Source organism: Cystoisospora suis (assembly GCF_002600585.1).
Source record: "Cystoisospora suis strain Wien I chromosome Unknown contig_5554, whole genome shotgun sequence".
Lineage (NCBI taxonomy): Eukaryota > Apicomplexa > Conoidasida > Eucoccidiorida > Sarcocystidae > Cystoisospora > Cystoisospora suis.
Window position 1 is genome coordinate 2,155 of NW_027158344.1, and position 330 is coordinate 2,484.

At 46.7% G+C, this 330-nt stretch overlaps 1 protein-coding gene across 1 annotated transcript in view; it reads left to right on the plus strand.

Moving 5' to 3' along the window:
- Nucleotides 1–168, plus strand: part of CSUI_009343 (variable surface lipoprotein) — a gene marked incomplete at both ends in the record, with an annotated part of 2,317 nt that extends 2,149 nt beyond the window's left edge. The window contains one exon of the mRNA XM_068069459.1: nt 8–168. Coding sequence (XP_067918565.1) covers nt 8–168 — 161 coding nt within the window. The remainder of the gene's footprint in view (nt 1–7) is intronic.
- Between the last annotated feature and the right edge of the window lie 162 nt (nt 169–330).

Below are 330 nucleotides of genomic sequence, written 5' to 3' on the forward strand. Positions count from 1 at the left end.
TATCCAGCAAAGAAGGAGGCACCCTCAGCACCTACAGCAGAGGGGCCTCCGAAAAGAGAGCCGACAGATCCTAAGGTGGAGTTGAAGGGAATGTTCCTCTTCGTTCGGAAGTTACAAGACTTCAAGAGACCTCCGAGCTCCAAAGTAGAAAGTCTCCGTATAGTTGTCAGGTGCGTCCTACACGATCTTATCGTAGGCCACCATCCTATTATATGAACGTCTATCTTTCTCGCCTCAAACACACACATAGCAAGACATGTACATACATACACTCGACCCAGTAGGATATCTGTAGTCTCATCGACAAGCACTCTCTCTCTCTATATATAT